Source organism: Poecilia mexicana, unplaced genomic scaffold (genome assembly GCF_051168715.1).
Source record: "Poecilia mexicana isolate PSO_F unplaced genomic scaffold, ASM5116871v1 scaffold_4, whole genome shotgun sequence".
NCBI classification, from domain to species: domain Eukaryota; kingdom Metazoa; phylum Chordata; class Actinopteri; order Cyprinodontiformes; family Poeciliidae; genus Poecilia; species Poecilia mexicana.
The window spans coordinates 18,846,627-18,861,312 of NW_028263373.1; the positions used below are offsets into that span (position 1 = coordinate 18,846,627).

The 14,686-nt window shown below is 37.1% G+C and overlaps 1 protein-coding gene across 1 annotated transcript; it reads left to right on the plus strand.

Moving 5' to 3' along the window:
* The first annotated feature begins 1,988 nt into the window (after positions 1-1,988).
* il12rb1 (interleukin 12 receptor subunit beta 1) lies at positions 1,989-13,837 on the plus strand. Its single transcript, XM_014980505.2, has 15 exons — positions 1,989-2,158; positions 2,770-2,893; positions 4,982-5,154; positions 5,226-5,356; positions 5,457-5,490; positions 7,750-7,872; positions 8,235-8,311; positions 9,218-9,467; positions 9,551-9,697; positions 9,839-9,937; positions 10,986-11,141; positions 11,232-11,387; positions 11,528-11,597; positions 12,066-12,141; positions 12,974-13,837. The coding sequence occupies exons 1-15, from the start codon at positions 2,062-2,064 to the stop codon at positions 13,271-13,273; spliced, it is 2,013 nt and encodes a 670-aa protein (XP_014835991.2). The 5' UTR covers positions 1,989-2,061; the 3' UTR covers positions 13,274-13,837.
* The last annotated feature ends 849 nt before the right edge of the window (positions 13,838-14,686 follow it).

Sequence of the window (14,686 nt, forward strand, 5' to 3'; positions counted from 1 at the left end):
AAAAATCACAGAAACCCAGGAAATACAGAACAGCACAGAAACTGCAGGGAGATAATAGGTTGTAACAGGAACCAAAAGGAGTGTGACAGATTTGTTAAAGTACTGGGAGTGAGGTACTATGGACCTGTGCTGCAGGTGTGAGGGGAGAGACAGAAAAAGTGCCACAGGGGGCAAGGGAGAGCACACAAGGCTTTGGGAAATGAATCTAACACTAAAGAATAACTAGACCTAAGAAACATAATAAAACTAGAGAAACAAGAAACAACTAGACACAAAAAACAATTATAAACAAGAAACACTAAGGAAGGACTGAACCAAAGCATAACAGAAACATGGTTGATTTAATCAAAGAAAACTAACTAAGGAGCACAGAAAGTAACAAAAACCCCAAACCAACTCAAGAAACCAAGACCCAGGCATAGATAGATAGATAGATAGATAGATAGATAGATAGATAGATAGATAGATAGATAGATAGATAGATAGATAGATAGATAGATAGATAGATAGATAGATAGATAGATAGATAGATAGATAGATAGATAGATAGATAGATAGATAGATAGATAGATAGATAGATAGATAGATTTTATTACAGACTCAAAGTCCAATGTACATAAAGAATATAACAAATACAATAAAATAATAAAATGTACAATAAAAAAGGTTCCTTAAAATTCAGGAGGCAGTCATACCAATGTCTCCAAAGTACAGATGAGTATTTTACTGCACTATATTTAACGTTGGTCAGCAGTAGAAGAACATAATTAAGAAGCATAAGTTTTTCTTGACTGGTCAAATATGGGAGAGATCTTTGCATCCCTCTAATAATAAATGTTTTGATACTTATATAAAGCATCAAAACATGAGATGTCAAGTTGGCAGATAATAAAACTGACATTTTGGATGAATAACTAAGAAGTAAAATGTTAAAATGGAAGATATGTCCTATACAGTTTTGAAGCTATTAAAAAACAACTAAAGGTAATTTTATTAACTATCTTCTAGAGATTTTTAACTCAAAAATATTGTCTCGAAAATGGTTCCTCTCCGCCACTTTTGCACAGCTTAGTTTCTGCGAAAGCAAACATTCTACTGTCATACTTTCATACATTTAAAATGCTTTGTCTTTAGCTTTCCTTCAAATAAGCTGTGCAATTTTCTTGGCTTGTTGCAGTGCAATACATTCCCTGCAAGGGAGGCTCTGTCACTCAGCAGACAGGATGCAGAGAAAAGGTGGTGGTCTGCACAATGCATCAGTTCTAACGAAAGGAAGTGACAATCAGAATCTCCTCAAACCACGCTTCTCCATGTTTTAGGACACTGAAACTGTGTTGCATGAAATGACTTTTGTTGACTCTTATGCCAAATCTTATTTTTCAGTTAACTGAGATTGCCAGAAAACCCATTTAGCACTTTGCATAACATAATAAAACCCTTTTATATTGTTTCCTTATATTGTTTCTTTTCCAAATTGGCGTACTTTGTTACTGATGTAGTTTTGAACATTCTGTTCTTTTTCAATGATTCTTGTCAGCAAAAGAGGAGAAATGGCACACTTGTCCCTGACAGCACTGTCTGGTGAAAAAAACAAGCGTTAAAATAACTGAAATCAAGAAGCCAAAAACTCTTTGACCTAGATGATTTATACAGTTTCTCAGATTCTTACCCAAATTGAGAAAACTTGGTACTTTTCCCCTCCCTTTAATAACTTAATTAGGTGTGCAAGCAGCTCTCTGTTGTGACACATCGCGCTACATGTAGGTGTCTATAATCCTCTACTGTAGTTTCCCCAATTATTGCGCCACTATTGATGGTAAGCGTAAACAGAAGAATAATTGTAGGGAAATGAGCATAGAAAAAAAAAATCAAGAAAAGACTTCAAAGAGACACTGCAATGGATGTCTGCAAGGGTGACGAACACAAGCTCCCCCCACCCCTGACTGGTTGTGGTTTTGCTCTAACTCATATAAGTTGAGATGTGAAAATGTGACGTTTCTGGGAAACACAAACCAGTTACTCGAACACAGGTTGGCTTCATGGGCTCTCCTACTCTCAGTTATGATCATCTTTCTACTTTACCTCATGGAAACTTTTCAGCACTTGAGTTCACTAAATGGATACGTGATATTTCTGCTCCTTGCAACAATCAGCACAGGTAAACTCGTCATTTTATTGTCTCTAAGGAGCCATTGTTAAACTTTTATTGACAGCAAAATGATTTCTGGATAATAATCTTTCAAATGAAAGTGACAAATCTACTAAAAGTATAGATCAGCCGCAGAACATTGGTTAGCTTATCAGCATTATGTGGTTTGCACTAGCAGGTGACATCCGCTCAGCGCTGTCTGGGCTGCCTCAGCGAAGACCTACTGATCAAATTCAAACCGATACCTAACCTGTTATTCAGATGCTAGTTTAAAGTTACTTTCAGATTTCTGTTCAAATTCACTTCAAACTCTCCTTGGAAGAGGAAAATATACATATATATATATATATATATTTTATGGTGAATGTTATGCCACAAAAGTGTTCAAGTGGATGTGCCTAAAAAAGAAAAGGGAAAAGAAACACAATTGCAGAAAAATCTACAACAAACCCCCAAGGGGGAGTGTAAGGAAATCCATTTATTGAATAATTTGGCTTAACAGCTGCAAAGGAAAAAACAAAAACAAAAACATTCCATTTAATCAAACTGATCATTTTTCTGTTTGCTCAAATATATAATTTCTTGACCTAAATAGATGTGTAACACTGCTTTCTCCTAAGGGTCAGCATGTGAAGCTCCCTCCAGTCCTCTGTGCTTCCGACAAGATGAAGACAAGAATGTTTACATCTGTGAATGGGATTTCAACACCAATGAAACAGAAGTGACATTTGACTTGTACTTTAAGTGAGTACTGCTCAGTGTTTGAAGAGGCAGATTTTGCAAACAGAACTCCTAAAAGAAAAGTTGAGCAGCATGTAGATAAACTCCTTTCAGTTCTCTCTAGGGACTAAGCAGGCAGGAGACAGGTCACCATTTCCTCTAGTAGGAAAGCGAAGCTGTAATACTGCAGATTTAAATGTCATCAGGAGGGTTTACCATGAATAGACTGAATGCTTTATTTATCAAAACATACTAAATGATTGCTAAATTGGTGCAAATGATTTGTCCCTTGTGTGATGTTTTATACTGAAAAAAAAAAAACGGTTTATTATTTTATGTTGCAGCTCTGAGGTTAATCTTAGCCAGTAGTTATCTGTAGAGTGAACTATAGGGTCATGAAATGCCACATGATAAAAGCGACAGTACTGAATGGATAAGAAGAAGAATACAAACAGTCATAAAAAAATAAGTGTACTCTTGCTGTTTCCGTAGGATTAAGGTGGGTCTGACAACGACTCTTGATGATAAGATCATCAGCAGTACCTGTGTATAAAAAAAATACATTTTGGCACCTTACAATTTCCAATCAATCCTAGCTATCAAACAGTGCAATCAAGTTCAGTTCATTATTCAACTTGGTTAAAAAAAAATTGCATTGAGCGCTGGAGTTCTGGAAGACTGTGGTGCAGAAGCTTGGAAGTTTGAGACCATTATGATAGGAGGTCAGGAGAGCAGAGGCCTGTGACGAAGGTGCTCAAGAGGATGTCTGGGCAGCAAGTCAGGAGGCCATCAGCAGAAGCTGAGCAACACAGGAGGGAGATTTTGCAAATGCTTGGAGACTGAAAGCTAGCATCGCAGGAGCTTTGAGGCCAGCAACAGTGGAGTAGTAGAATCCAGAATTCGACGACGGTGACTGAGGATTCTGAAGACCGATCCTGAAGGTGGAAGAACCCAGATGATGGCTGGCAACGAAGGCGGAGGAACATTTGGGTAGACAATACTGGAGGCCCAAGGAGCATTGTAAGACAGGGACCCATGGAGGAGCTCTGTAGGCTGGAACAGTTGGTGTGTCTGGAGCCCATTCAGGTGCTCAGGAGGCTGGCACTAAAGCCAGAGACATCCTTGGAGGAGCCCAGAAAGAGCTAGGCTGTCAGAGAGGAGGATAGCAGCAGCAATTTCAGCTTCTGCTGCTGCAGGAGAGAGCTGAGTAACTTCTGCTGCTGCCTTGAGCTCTGTAGGGGCCGCTGCAGGCGGGGCGTCTGATGGTCTGATGGGTGTTATGGTTTTGATACATGACACTAGTTGTGAATCTTGGAAATGACAGCGAAGAGGAAGAGGAGAAGTGCAGGCCACAGCCCGATCTCTTGGAGAAGGTGTAAAAGATCAGCTAGACCCACCTCATGTGGAGAGTGCAATGCGTCGGATACCGATGCACAACACTGCTGGTTGCACTGGTGTCCTCAATGCGGACAGGTAGACCAAAGAGAAGCAGAGGACTTCACAGGAAGCCAGGGCAAGAAAACAGAAGAAAAGATTTAAGGAAAGAGAGAAGCTACATCACTAGGGAGTTTTATTACTGACAAGGGCCAGGTGACTTATTAGTAAAAGACTTCTGCTAAGATTCGAGGCAGACAGAGAGAATGAAGGCAAGAGAATGACAGCACAAGAGGAGCTGAAGAGGATTAAACATAGACCGGAAACAGGCAAAACTAATCAAAAAGAGACAAAGAATAGAACATTGTAGGTACACACAAAAAGTTGTGATTGGGTAGGCTTTCCACAAATAATATGGACTATTGTAGACAGAAAAATCAACAAATAGTGAATCATTAACAGGCAGAAGTCCACTGTGGTTTGAGAACCATGAAAGAACTAGTGCTATGTTTCTCACACTAAGTGTAGTTTAAATGAACAAGAACTGCACAAGTTTAACACATATAACTGTTTCCTACATATGATGTTGATGAGAATTACAGTAAAAACATAAAGTTCATGCGAATAAAAAGTGTGTATATAGATCAAATTGTGGTTTTAGTATGGCAAGTTGTATTTACTCATTTTACAAACATGTATTGAATTTGATCATTTTTACATCTCCATTTTTCTTGCTAGTGACAGTTCTGAAATTGCCTATAATGACAAAATTGGAGACATTAAGGAGAACCACATAGAGCTCGGTGATGAAAGACTGATAGTTGCTTCAAGAGTTGACATGTGGGTGAAGGCTCGTGCTGGAAAATCTATCTGCACCTCACCTATATGGTCTGGAACATTGGAACATACAGGTACTGGATGCACCAAACAACACTCAACCATATGTTTTCACAAAATGTTTAACAGTTGTTTTTCTCTGCAGTTAAATATGAACCACCACAAAATATAAATGTGTCCTGGTTGAGAAACGATCTCAGCTTGAGTTGGGAGTCTAAATATCCATCTTTAGCTGAGGTCTGGTTCAGGAAAGATCACACAGAATCATGGGAAAAAGTAAGGTTCATTGCTCTTTCTTTTACAAGTTCTTATGTTTTTCCATTTCTTTTAAGCTACCTATTGATTAATGCTAATTTATGTTGACATTTTCTTACAGAGACTAATGAATACTACCAATAAAGCTCCTATTCGTGAGTGCACAAATATTCCTTCAGTTAACTCTTTCAAATTATATGTGAATCTCTGGATTTCTGCCTATATTCTTGTTTCCTTTTCCTGCTCTGAAAACACTGCATGTTTGATATTAAAATGTAAAATTGCCTGGGCATAGTAGATGGTAGCTCTGTAGCCTTTCAGCAAGAAGGTTCAAACTCTGAACATGATTGACAGCGCTAAGGCCCTCCTCCTGGCTCTCATTGGTTGCTTCTGACCAAGTGGTGTAATTCTGCAGAGTGGTGTAGGACCACAGGGAGGCAGAAGAGGAGCTCCATGTTTTCATTGATTATCCGTCTCATACTATGCTGTCATGACATAGCGATACTTTTTACAAATATTTTAAAAAATATATTTTTGATAAAAGTTACCTACTGCAGCTTTAATGTAGCTGAATGTAGTCCATCCATTTTGTTTAGAAATGGATGGGTAAATAAAAAGATTACAAATAATAGTTAATTTATTTTTTATTGAAACAGAAAAACTCCTTGTTTTTACAAGAATGCAGCTTACCAGGTTCAAATCAGATAGATGGAGAAGGTAGATACCTTTAGGCCAAATGCCTAAAGGCGGAAAACTAGCAAACATACGTAAACACCTGTCATAAAACAATATAGACATCTTTAGAAATACAAATCCACACAAACAAAATGTGCAAATTCACAATCCTGGAGAAAGCCTGTAAGTAAGTTAAAGTATAGTGATATTTGGCAGTAGCGGCAGCATCACATAAAGGAAACAGACAATAAGCTCAACAGAAACATGTTCCTTTAAAATTCCCATGCAAAATTTTGTGCATGTGGAACAATACCAATAACAAGTCACCGGTAATAATCAGACTGAGTCTTTGTTTAAGATGATTGCATGTGGAAGGAAAGACGTTCTGTATCTCACCTGCTGTGTGGTGGAGCCAGGGTTGGTCCAGGTTGTCCATGATGGATGATAATTTGTTCAATATCTTCCCCTCCTTCACAGTCTCAAAATCAGTTCAACATCAATTACACAGTCAAACCCAAATCTGATTGCTTGAAATAAGCACCAATATTAAAACCACTGTAAATTACACCATCCTTTACAGCTGCAATCCTATTTAATTCACAGCTTCACATAGCAACATATTTTATTAAAACTCTTGAAATATCAATTTGGTATTATTTAATAATCAAAATTGTTATAATTTGTAGAAACTAATGCACATCATTAGTAATTACAATGTTGAGATCTTGGTGATTGGTTGATATTTTAGTTGATGTTGATGTTCTGACCCTATTCAGGGCATGGTTTTTCTTTCCACGTCTAGGTTTCATGCTTTGTTTGCATGGTTTGTGGGGTTTTTTTCTTTTGAAGTTCAGTATTGCTCTTTATGTGTGTGACTGAAGGTACTAGGGTGTGGTAAGCTCTTCATTTAGAAACCTAGTTGCTGTTCAGCTGGGTTGTGTGTTCTCATTTAAGGTTGGCTAAAGTTGCATGATTCATTTCTCTGGACACCTTCACAAAAAAAATCTGCATACTTTATTAAGTTCAAGTAGAGCAAACATAAGACAAAAATCACCATGTAATGTGCAGCTCTGAAAAAAATGATTCCTGTTTTTCCCCAGGGGTTTCATGTTTGTACAATAAGAAAGACGTATGATTAATCAGTCATCCATTATATCTTTGGTGTGTTATTATCTTTCATCTGAGATGTGCACTCCTATTGCATATGGACTAATACCTTGCATGCAAAATTCAGATATCTGAATTTTGCATGTAACTATAATGAGGAAACTATAATGTATGTTAGAACCGTTGCCTTGCAGCTTGAGGTCTCAGGTTTGCATTCTGGTCTCTTTCTTCATGGTGTCATGCTTAGTGGTGTTGAGCTTGGACCAAGGCACAGGAAATCTGACAGTTCGTCCTGAACAGTTTAACAAAGAAAAACGGAACAACGTACAAAACTTGGTTTGTGGCACAACAGCTATAAATATGACGAGAAAGGAGTGGAGAGCGATATAGGAACCAAAAATGTAATCATAGGCAGTGAGGAACAGTTGGGGAGTGAATGGAAACTGTGTGTTACCCTGGACTGCACTGGGAACTTGTCCATGGTGTAACCCGCATCTCGTTTAATCGCTTAGTGGAGATAGGCACCAAGCGGTGTATTTATGCAGATCGGATGCACAGAGGAGCAGATATAGAAAATGGATGGGTAAACAAAAAGATTTCAGATAACAGTTAATTTATTTTTATTGAAACAGAAATACTCCTTGTTGTGAATCTTCTGAAGAATACAGCTTACCAGGTTCAAATCAGACAGAGGTCCATCCAGGCTGCAAACCCGCTGTGGAGCGACTGGTCACCAGTTGTGACGGTTCCTGCAGGTAAACCAATGTAATTCCCTGCTTTCTTTTAGTACAGCTGAAAACTATAAGCAGACATATAAGCTTTTAAATCCTACAAGGTACACACAAAAATCATGCTTACTCATTGAAACTGCACAAGTGCATGCAACTGTACCCACAAAGACAGAACTTTTCTGTAGATATAAAATGAGCTATAACCATTAATCTAACCTCAAAATTTCAATGGTTATATTATCTTTGTAAACAATGTAAAGACTGTGTCTGTATTTGTGACAGTAAATAAAAAAAGACAGAGTGCTTTAAAAGTACAATTTCTTATTTGGTCTGATTAAAACAAAAATGTGTAAAAAATATTTTTATTATTATTATTTTTCCAACAGAATTTGAACAACCTCCTTTAGTTCGGAGCACAACAACACTCTTAAATGGCACTCGACAAGTCAACCTGACTTGGGAGGTAAGTAAGTTTAATTTACTGGATATTTTGTTACATAATGGCTGCACAGTAGTGCAGTTGGTAGGGCTGTTGCCTTGCTGCAAGAAGGTTCTGGGTTCGATTCCCAGCCCCGGTCTTTCTGCTTAGAGTTTGCATGTTCTCCTGTGCATGCTTTATCTGGTAATACTTACATGTTACTGAAATAGTATACATTTTGGCAGAACTGGACACAATTTTGTGTTCAAATTTTTGCATCACACATATTAATATTACTTTTAAAGTTATATTTATCAGTCATATTGTGTCTTTGGGTCATGGGTTTAACAAATTTGTAACAAACTGGGTCTGTGTTACTTCAGGCGAGTAGCATAAATGCTTTAAACTTATAAGGTCTTTTAGAAACCAAATGATTCGGGGATTAAAATACTAACTTTGAGGTCTGCAAGTCCTTCCAGCTCCTTGAAAGTCAAATATGAAGAAATTCTAAATAACTCCAGGCTATTAAACTGTAGATCCCAGCCTTTCACTTCAGCACAAACTGAGATTTGTTTACTCTGTGTTTCCACTCTGACTCATAGAGCGGCAAAATATTGTGGCAAACAGTTAACGGGTGAAACGCAAGTCATTCACAGTCCATATTCTTCACCAGTCTGGAAGCCTTGCTCTGTCTTACTCTTTCAGCTTGTGGCTTATTTTTTATCATGCCTAACAATTTTTTTTTTTTTTTAAGAAACCTGTCTGATTCAAGTACTTTCAGATACCTTCTGCACATTACATGCAACTTTTTAGAGAATTTCCCAAAACCATCAACAGATTTTCTAAGTCACTAGCTCTCCTTTGTGTTTTTATGCTGCACTACTGTGCAGTGGGAGGTGGGGAGTTTCCATTTGTTTCTGTAAATAATTCAATCTCTGTTCGTCTCATCAGCGGATGCCCCAGGCAGCAGCCGTGACAGGGGTGACTTATATCGTAGACGTCACACAATCCTCCCTAGGGTGTCCCTGTAACACTGTAGGGAGGACGGGCAAGAAGAAGAGTCACAATACCAAGCTGAACAGATACACTGTTTATGTGTCATACTCAGCCGCCAACATCACTGTTATTGCCAGAAACGCGGCAGGGTTGTCTCCTCCAGCAGTTGTGCATGTGCCAGCTGCTTCTGCCCCAGATTTAAAAAGTAGGTCCTACAGACTGTGTGCATGAACATGTTTATTTCCTCATGTCAACCACAAATGTTTTCATACCTTTCCTCGCTCGTAGCTTGTGACGAAACAATGCTGGATAAGAAATTAAAGAACGACGTGTGCCTTGAGTTTTACGAGCTCCAAGATGCAGATTTGATACCAGAAAGAGTTTGGTGTTTAACGTCAAAGAACAAAACAAGCAAAACAAAGGAAATCAAACACAGTAAGTTGGATATAATGGTTTCTGCACTATGTTTTATATCACATCTACCTATGTAATTTTTGCAGTTTTGCTCTTCCATGTTGAAAATGATCAAATGTGGCTTCCCAGACAGCTGAAGCACCTGTTCTGTTTCCGTTACAGACATGAAGGACTACACACGCTACCTTTACTTTGAACACAAATCTGAGGGTGGCAAACCACAAACAAGGAAAATGTGCCTATACTATAAGAAAGAGGGTGGTAAGTGTGTGCACTCAGCACTATAAACCTCAATATTATGTAGGTGGAACACTGCATTGTCAACATTACTGTTCATATGTGCTGTTATACTCCTCAAACATTGATCACTTCTTTACCAGCTCATGCTCCCATTTGTCATCCATGCCGTTACGCTTCACTTAGTTGTTTCTTTCTTGGTAGTTAAGTATTTATGCTAAAGTAGAATAAATGATCCTGAAAAATTCAACTCTCTTGTGTAATTTATTCAATTGTTTATCAGTTCTAATCATTTAACATCACAATCTCTTTCCATTGATCGAGGTGAAGACAGATTTGGAAATTGAATTAAGACAGATCGAACAAACTTAACAGAAATTTTTTTTGTCATATTTTGTCTCAAAAAAGAACATAATATCTAAAATTAGAACATATGGTTTTCAATTAAATTGTGATTAATTAATTACAGACTCTGCAATTAACTATATTAAATGTAATCAAGTACCACTACTAACAAAAACTATTTCACAACCAAATTATAATCAAGTGGGTCAGTCTTGATCAGTACAATCTGGCTCTCACTTAGTTCTGATTCTGTATTTCTTCAGTAATCTATCCATCAAGTTCTTCAATGGGAATCATTAACAGATAACATTTAAGCATGTGCAGCACAAGAGGCAGAAACAGCCTGATAGTTTATCAGTTATGCTGAAAATGGGGTGTCCCTTTTCTCACTGGCTTAAATGTTTAATAATCATTTTGAGAATTTTCAATTCGGGTTTTGTATGTCTGTAAAACCTTAGTTATGATTTTTTGCATGAAAATATCTGTGCATATTTAAACTCTTACAGTGGATTTTTTTTTTTTTTGCACATTTTTGCAAGAATTGTCTCCATGTATGTCTCTGTTTTTGCATAGTTAGTGGAAATGCTATGGAACAAATTACATATTTCCATATTTTGTTACTATTACAGTGAATACCACTTCGTAGTTTTATCCCTGGACACAATATCAAATGCGACAGGACAAATAATAGATATACAAGTTATTGTTGTTGTTTTTGTTGTTTCAGTGCCAAGCAAAGAGCCACAGAACTTCATGACTGTTTCTGACACACACGACTCTGCTGATCTAACCTGGAAACAAATTTCATATGAGCACCTCCGTGGCTTCCTCACACACTACAAATTATGTACTGTAAAAATAAATTCACAGAGCAAGCCTCCAGGTTTGAAAGACTGTCTTTTATCTAATGGTTTCTCTTAATTTGTAATGAGAAAGAAAATATATTTGCTTGTGTTTTGTCTCATTTGAACAGAGTGCATCAACATATCCGCATCAGCAACAAAACACCATCTGAAAAATTTAACACCGGCGACCAAATACAACGTCACCCTGGCAGGAGTGACACAAACAGGAGAAGGGCCGGTAGCCATGGAGAGTTTTACCACACTGCGAGAGAAGCCTTTCAATGGTATCAAGCCTGCAAATTCAACTGTCGAAAAATAGGCTTTTGCATAGATCTGCATACTTTAAAATCACAACAGTGAATTTTTAAGTTGTAAATGTCTTATCCTTCTGCTTTTTAATCTACTATTTTCTCCTTGTCCTTAGTGTGGATAAGCTTTGGATTGTTGCTTGGGTTTTTCCTCTTCTCAATATTTTGCACCGTTGTCCTGAAGAGGTTTGTGAGAGTTTCTTTTGCAAATATAATAATATCAAATGTCAATGTCAAAGTTCTTCACAAATACGCAGTTTAGTGACAAAATGTTAAAAAGTTCAGCTAAGCTAAGTTTTGTGAGACCCCCTATGTCATGTTAAAATAATGTAACAAGTCTAAGTTTTTATTTTTTTAAAGGTTGTCATATATTGCTACCCTCTATTTAAAGTTTCTGATTATTTACATTCCTTTGTCATATGCTGTCATATTGTTTATTTAATTTTCCACTCTCCAATTCAATGTCTTTTTGTAATCTAGCTGTATTTTCCATGTAGCTCACATAAAATGTGATCGTACGATAGGATTCATGAGTACTTTTTTTGTTTACGCTGGATTCTAATCATGTGTGTCCTATTTCACAGCTGGCTTTCTGAAAACAAGGTTTCACAAGTTGCTGTTGTGTAAACATTTTCTGTTCTTGTAATGTTTTAGAATCAAAAGCAAGGTGTTCCCTCCTGTGCCGAAACCCGTGATGCCAGACTTCAGTCTTCGTCCACCAGAGAGCGAGGTAAGAAGCTGTGTCTCCACTGATTTCTTCTTAAACAATATTTTCATATAATATAAAACTTTGTTTGGCTCAGATTTCACCATTTCTGCATCTAGTCTCTTGAGGTATTTTTAAATATACCTTTAGTGTATTTTAAAAATGCACTAATTTGGGAACATTGGTTTCAAGAAGGAAAGTCCCTATCAAGCATATAGATGATGTGAAAGAACTACTAACATTTTATTTCCCCACAAAGCAGAAGCATGTTTTTATTTAAGGATCAAACAAATTAAATTTGACGTAAATACATCAGAGCAAGTGGTAAGCAAATAGATTTTTGGCTTATCATAAACAAGGAAAAATAGCACACTTCAATTTATCCATATAACAATGTTATTAATTGTGTTACATCATAAAACTGTATAAAGCATTTAGAAAAGAAAGCATTAATAAAAGGATATATGCAAAATTCAAATTGTTTTAATAAAATGTGAATTTTCAGTCCAAAACCAGCCATACAGTCATACAGTCAAAGGTTCTTACAGCCCAGCTACTAATTATATTCACATTTCCTTACACAAAAGTACAATAAATAGCTAAAACAAGAGCTATCAAATTGTTATATAAGAGAAATGTGTATTGCATCCCAGGATTGGCATTTAAAACTTGTTCAAAACATCAAGAACCAAAAAAAAAAAAAAAAAAAGATAAAAAGTTCTGTATGAAAATTACTGAGTATAATTTACTGGTATTACTTTCATCTTTGATACCAATGATCGTAACTTAAACTTTGTAGTTGTTCCTGTCCCCCAGAACACTGACTCTGTTCTCTACCGATGTGACCCAATAACAGGAGATGTGGGAGAGGAAAGAGGAAGTGCACGAGGTCACCCTACACAGGCTCATTCCAGATCAGAAACCCGTTTCAGAAGCCACAGTCCTGAAGGGCGAATGGGATGATGAGGCAGGGCGGCAGGTGGAGAAAGACGGGTGCTGCTCGGGAGAATCTGACGATGAGAGATCGAGTGTTGCCTCAGGAGATGACACTTTGAGGAAAGCAGACTTGAAGGGCCTGGAACAGGTGGAGACAGAGCTGGCCATGCTGATATACAGGAATGGTTTGGTGTTTGATGTGAAGTCAGAATCACTTTGAGTCACTTTAACTGTTCAACTGCCTCAACAGCACAGGACTGTGCAAGCATTGAACAGAGTTGCTGACAAATGTTTCCCTATGTAAATAAAATTGTTTATACAAATGTGATTTTTTTTTATTTAATTTTGTATTTCTTTTTCGTTTACTCTGTGTGTATTTTCTGAAAGTTACTGATGTCTAACTCAACATGAATTCAATAAGGTGCCAGTACTATATCAGAAAGCAGAATAATTCACTACTGCTTCATTTTTGCACATTAATATTTTCACACTTTTCAAAAGATGGAAGGGAAATCCTGAGCTGGTTTGTAGCATTTTCATATCTTCATTGTATTTTTCTTTTGCTGCCTATTAAAGTCCAAGTAGTCAGTATCTTTGTTTTCTTTTCTCTTCCATTGTCAAACGCGTATGTAGTTTTCTTTTTCAAATCTTATAACTTAATTTCTAAACATGATGTAGTAATTATTACAATTATTGCAGTCTTGAGGGGCGTCTTTGCAACAACTTTAAGTATAAAGCTATAATGTCTTCATCTCTATTAAAATCACACTGTATTTTAAGTATTCATCAAGTTTTACTTATTTTTTACTCTGATGGTTAAGAGTCTGGCTTGTTATAGGTTATTGTAAAAATGCACACAGCAGTTGAAAACAAACGCACATGATGGCTCAAAAATTAAAAAGTAAACCTCCAGCATGTTTTGAGGTAGCTACATGACAGGAAGTGGTCACAACAAAAGAAAATTATTGACCTTAAAAAAAGAAGCAAACAAGGACAAACTACTCATTACAAGAGGCACAAAAGCTTTTGATCTCTCTTTTTCAGACTAGAATATGTCCTGTTATCTGCACACACACAACAAAAGAGCTGACCTACTTGTATTTTCTACCGCAGTGCACATGAATTTGAGAGTCTCTTATTGCTTAGCTTGAAAGACCAAAACCAGCAGAGGGCATCTTCTGTAACCCAAAATTAAAAGTGTTTATCTTTCACCACATCGAGATAAAGACTTCCCAGTTTTGACCACAGGCGGGACGCCATGTATCTGGTGAACAATCTGTGGTCATTACGTAGCATAGTGTTTTGTCTGCGTGAGCATAACAGTAAACATTCAAGTAAAGCTTCATTTGCTTCCAGCTAAATTTTTTTTTCTTTTAAACTGTGTGTTCTAGTTGAGGATGTTTCTTGCCCATTATGATCGATGGAAGAGATGGTTTTAACGGCCTGCTCCTTCTCTCTCCCTTCTTTTTCAATTTCTCTGGGAATTAATTGTGAGCATAGCTCAGGTATTATTTGAGCTTTTGAGATACATTTTGATATCACAAGACCAAGACAACACCTGACAACCCTACCTTGCCATTGCAAGGCTTCAAACAGGATGTTTTCAGACGAAAGTCTCGACTGAGGTTAAAGT

Excerpts from the sequence above, each read along its gene's own strand:
- il12rb1 (XM_014980505.2), top strand. The coding sequence starts at position 2,062 with ATGATCATCTTTCTACTTTACCTCATGGAAACTTTTCAGCACTTGAGT. Across the intron at positions 5,155-5,225 it reads TGGAACATTGGAACATACAG|TTAAATATGAACCACCACAA; the intron begins GTACTGGATGCA and ends TTTTCTCTGCAG. Across the intron at positions 11,142-11,231 it reads TTCACAGAGCAAGCCTCCAG|AGTGCATCAACATATCCGCA; the intron begins GTTTGAAAGACT and ends TCATTTGAACAG.